General features: G+C 42.5%; 1 protein-coding gene across 1 annotated transcript; it reads left to right on the forward strand.

Annotated features, from left to right (window-relative positions):
- Nucleotides 1-1,724: 1,724 nt before the first annotated feature.
- On the forward strand, nucleotides 1,725-5,122 carry fastkd5 (FAST kinase domains 5). Its single transcript, XM_076746187.1, has 2 exons — nucleotides 1,725-1,831; nucleotides 2,429-5,122. The coding sequence occupies exon 2, from the start codon at nucleotides 2,441-2,443 to the stop codon at nucleotides 4,871-4,873; it is 2,433 nt and encodes an 810-aa protein (XP_076602302.1). The 5' UTR covers nucleotides 1,725-1,831; nucleotides 2,429-2,440; the 3' UTR covers nucleotides 4,874-5,122.
- Nucleotides 5,123-5,536: the final 414 nt, after the last annotated feature.

Genomic DNA, 5,536 nt, shown 5'->3' on the forward strand with positions numbered 1-5,536 from the left:
AACTTTTATGTGCTCACTAATGCTTACTGGTTGCTGAAATGTTAAGGGCATGATGTTTCTGTCTGTGTCAGAGATGATTTCCTGGCAAGCAGAAAACACACATTTATTAGTGCTGACTGCAAAAAAAGCAGCAGTTGTGTCAGGTTTAACTTGGGCTGATCCACCTACATACTTTTAAAACTTGGCAAGTTTGGAGGTAAAAAAAAAAACAATACCAGTATTGATATTTCTGTGCGCTGTGTTAGAAAATGAATTGACATCACGTAGCAAAATGTCCTGTGCCACAGATCCTGATATATATTTAGCACACATAATATATTTTGAATAAATTCTTTGCTCATATAGTGCATAAAAACACACGACCTTCTGATCTTAAACTTGCTGTTAAAACATTTAAATTCCCAGAAGTGGGCCTTCTCTACTCATCATAGCAGGAAAAGCAGTGTCCCACTAAGCCATGACAGTGTGAGAGTGAGCCAGCATGCACAATACCGGGACCCTGACACTGAAGCAGCTAAATGGAATTCAGCCATCATTAATTTCCTAATTTAAACATGTGCTTTGAGCCAGTTAGAGTTTGTGATGAATCTCAGGTTTAGGCCCAATGACAACTGAATTAAGTTCAAAGTGAAATTAAATCACTGTGGATGTCTTCTCTTAAATGTTTAATTTGTTATAAGCCTCTTTGAAGTTTTTGTATAGAAAGACTAAGACAGTTTCATAAAAATCTAAAATCTCAGCTAAAAATGGATCCATTAAATTAAGTGTTTGCAAAAAAACCCCATAACTTCAAAATCAATATATGTGCAAAGATAAAACAAAAACAAACAGACAGACAAACAAACAAAAATCTTAACATTTGGGTGAATTGAAAGGGATTTTTTTTTTCAGTTGAGTTGTTCTGGTATTATTCAGCTACAGAAAAACTGAAAATACATGAGGAGCAAAGAACAATTGGGTAAAAATAAAATAAAAACAGTAACAAAGTAACAAGTGTCTGGCCTACAATTTTTTTTTTTAATTCTTATTTCTATTTTGCAAAAACGTTTCGGTTTTAGAATGTGTTTTACAATTATTACATGATGGTGGAGGTAATTAAGTAGTAAGTTAAAGTACTGGTAATGGTGCTAATGATTAAACGCAAAAGTTAGCATAAATTTAAGTTCATGTAAGTATATATTTTTGTTTTAGTTCTTGCAATTATATTAATACATGTTTGATATAAATCTAAAACATGTTATGACATTTGTTTGGTGTAGGAATCTTTTCTCAATGCTTTTTGGACAATGAAGTTAAAAAAAATAGCGCTTGACTTGACTTTCAGTGACTTGTATCTAGGAAAATTTAAAACCGATTCAACCACAATAATACGGTGGGACAATATTATTTTGTCACATAAACAACCAATTTTAGCTTCTTTTTTATTTAACAGTTATTTGCGTTTCGTCGCACTGATGTTTGAACCTGCCGAGCTGCCATAGGTCACGCTCTGTTCAGTTATGGCTGCCCTATACGGAAGCCACATCACCCTGCCACAATAATGTAATACCACAAGTCCGACACGATCCTTTGCAGTCATTTATTATACAATCTAGCGGTGGCACTGAATATTGAGATGCATTAGTACAATTTGTACGCTACCAATGTATCCACCAATGATTACATCGCGAGGTAACGATGTCTAGATTTTTATTTTGAAGGTTAAAGCACTTGAGTTCCGGTGTAATCATAGCGTGGCTTTTTACTTAACGCTTCCTCTCCGCCTGACTTCATGCGGTTTATACATGTCCACACAGTTAATATGGTTCTTGTCGATGCAGGAAGGTTATAGGTAAGTTAAACAGCCAATACTGATGTGTGTGTAATGTTACTTTATGTTATATAATGTTATTTTCTATAGTTATTCTAGTATTTATTGTGCCGGACACACAGCAACTTAAAGCCTAATTTAATGTTACCAGCTGTCTGACACCACATTGCCTTTCGATAATATGGCTTCTCCCTGTCAGATTCAGAATCAGGTTTACTGTTAAGTGAGTTTTCACATATAAAGACTTTGCCTTGGTGTTGTGGTGTAAAGAATGATAAAAGACAAAAACTGTAAGTCAAGAAGCATTGACAATAAAACATGGCAAGTACTGTAGATTATTAGTTATTCAAATGAAAGAGTGCGCAGTTTTGACCAGGATATGTGCACATGTTTGAAGTAAAAAACATTTTTGCAATGTGCAAAGTAGCAATAGTTCCCTGTTGTCTTACTGATAGACAAACATAACATGCATGTTATAACCAACACACAGCAATTATACAAATGTTTCACGCTAAAAGATGAGGTCTAGCTCACCCTCTTACAGGGAAACACTCATCTAATGTTGTCACGACTGTAAAGGAAAAAGGACAACACTTAATCATGCCTTTGTCTTTTTAGTCTAGCAGATTGATGGCTGCCTGTGTGCTGTGTCGACGGGTGCCCAGGCTATGTTGCCTCCGTGGCTTAAGAAAGGATTTTACACACGCTCATCACTCGTGTGTCAAACAAGTGGATGAGACTGACGATCAGGAGGGCAAGACAGGAGTATTACAGCAGCAGAAGGCCTCCCTCCATGAAGGATACAGGCTGTCTTACAACCCCAGCTCATATCACTCTGTGCAGAAATCTGCAACCTCCAGGAGCCGAACAGATCATGATGAGGATGAGTGTCCCTCCACGCTCGTGCCTTCCTTCTGGCAACAGAGCAATCGTTACAGTGTGAGTTGCTCGCGGCATCTCTCCAGCTCAAAAAACACACTTCTTGACTTAGCTTTCAACAAAAGCCCTACACCCGAGATGCCATCAGTGCCACTGAACCACGGAAAACCCATACCGCCAGATGTGAGCGTAGATACACGTGCCTTCCACAAATGCAGGCCGGGGTATGTCTCCATCACTCTTGACCTCACCCAGCGGCCTCACCCAATTGAATGGGAAGAAGCCAAGACGCTGCTGCAGAAAGTGGCCGTCTTAAAGGGCAGCATGAAACCATCTGATGTGTCTCACTTTCTTGTGGAGCTCAGCCGCTTTCATGCGGACAAGGTATCATTAGTGAGGAGTGACCAGCGCTTCAGCATGCTCCTCCGATATTCTGTGGAACACCTTTGCCATTTTACTCCACTTCAGCTGCTGGAGGTGCTGAAGGCGTTCGTGTGGCTGGACATGCCCTCCTCCCACACTGTTCTCGGGCTGTATGAAACTGAGCTGAGCCACCGGGCCGACCAGATGAGTCTACACCAGTTGTTGTTGGCTGCTGACTTGTGGCGCTGTATTGGGAGGCAGGTCCCCCAGTTCTTAAAGCACGTCTATAATTCAGTCCGTCTGTACCATGGACAGATGGAGATCCCTGAGCTGGTGCAGCTGTTGTATATAATGGGAGAGGGTAGGCAGTGCCCAACTGACTTGATCCGTCCTATAGAGAAGCTTCTCATGCTTCATTTACACCAACTCTACCCTGAGGAGGTTGGTGCTGTGTGCTTGGCCCTCTTTAAATCCCAGACTTCAATATCTGAGGGTTCAGTGACTGGTCTTGTTGATAAGGCGCACTCTTTTGTGGAAGAGATGAGTGACTTTGCCATGGTGAATGTGCTGAAGTTGCTGCGTTTCAGCTTCTTGTATCACAGGGCGTGGCTGGAAGCCATGGCACGGGAAGTTCCTCAACGGGCCCACAGGATGGGTGTCAAGGGGCTAATGCATGTGGCACTGGCCTGTTCGGCACATCATTACCGCAATGATAAAATCCTAACGCCAATTGCTGAGAGAGTTCCCTCGCTGGTGTCACACTGCAGGAGTAAAGACGCAAGCAAACTCCTGTGGGCCTTTGGCAGATTAGGGTTTCTCCCAGTTGAGAGCCCAAGCTTCTATTCGAGCCTTACCGAGACCCTGAGAGAGAGGAAAATTGAATTCCACAGATACCCAGAGCATCTGCTTACTGGCCTCCTCGGCCTGGCCTTTGTCTCTCTGTTCCCAGAGGACCTGATTGCATTAGCTTTGAGTCCCGAATTTGTCAACTTAGCCCTGAAATCCACACATTTTGAGCTGAAAAAAGACTTGTTCACCTTAGATGGAGCTGTGGCTCTGGAGTTGCCTCAGTGGAGAGGTCCGCGGCTCAGCCCTGAACTGAGAGAGGAGGTGGCAGAAATGCTGTGGAGCTTTGTTCAGTCAGATGTGTGCCAGAAGCCGGAGGTTCAGGAGGCAGAATCTGCTCTGCAAGATCTACTCGGAGGAAAGAAGTTTGTATGTAAGAGGATGATTCTGCCCCACACCCGATCCATCGACCTGGAAGTGCATCTTGACTCCACTGGACAGCCTATTCCTGTGAACCCAGCATTCATCACAGCCGCCGTATCTCCAGAGGACAGTTCATCCAAATTTGCTTCTCATCAGGGTTGGGAGAGAATGAATGTAGGAGCAACTATAACTGATGAACTTGTAGCACAGCTAATAAATGCCAAAAACACCGCAGAAGCTTCGACCACATCCCCCACAATTAAAGCTACTTCTCTTCAAAGAGTACAGCCTGATGAAAGTGAGAGCCTGTTTGACGGGGGGCTCTTCCTGACCAGCGACATTACAGAAGCTCTCACCAGACCGAGTCGCCTGCCCTCAGCCCCTCAGGACTCTAAAGGCACAGTCAAACTTGCTATCCAGGTCTCCACCAGGAACCACTACTGCACTCATTCACAGCAGCTGATGGGCCTTCACGCCATGAAGAGGAGGCAGTTGAAGTTGGCAGGCTACAAAGTTGTGGAGCTCAGCTATCAGAATTGGTTTCCTCTGCTGAGGAAAAGCAGGACTGAGAAGCTGGCATACCTGCACTGCATTGTCTACGACAATCTGTGATGATTCCTTAACCTTCAAGAGCCAAAAGCAGCCACAGCAGACTCAGACTGCAGCGCAAACGATGGAGGCACTTTGACTTCTGGACAATCTTATGGATATATGGATGGATGTATTTATGTATCCAACATTGACTTTTCTTGAACATGCTTAGTTCAAAATACATTTCTTCACGATTCTTGTCCAAATGTGTGACATTTAAAGACATCTTTGTGAAAACAATGCAAATTAAAGAAGTATTTGACTCCTCACAGTCTTTGTCAAAGTAATGGTTTGGTGTCATAACACAGAGTTGATATTTGGAACACGTTTCCTTTCCCGAATTGACTTCAGTTTTAATCTTCCTGCAACTATTTGCTCCCAGGATCTGTAGAAGTATAAAGAGAAGCAACGTTTTGCATCGTGCTTAATCACATTCACTCATGCGTGATGGTCTTGTCAGAGGTCAGTGTGCCTGTTTGCAGAGTTTCGAGATTGCTGCTCGCCTTGCACGTCAAAGGTCAAACTTGATCTTTTCAGCTGATGCGAATGTTGAATGAAACATTTCTGTGTTGTTGTTTTTCTTTTTTTTTGGTATTGTGGCTGCTTCTCAACAGTAGAATCAGTTATGTAATGTGATAAAGGATTAAAATCCTCACAATTTAATACTGAACAGGGGCCAAAATA

Source organism: Chaetodon auriga, chromosome 13 (genome assembly GCF_051107435.1).
Source record: "Chaetodon auriga isolate fChaAug3 chromosome 13, fChaAug3.hap1, whole genome shotgun sequence".
In the NCBI taxonomy this organism is placed as follows: domain Eukaryota; kingdom Metazoa; phylum Chordata; class Actinopteri; order Chaetodontiformes; family Chaetodontidae; genus Chaetodon; species Chaetodon auriga.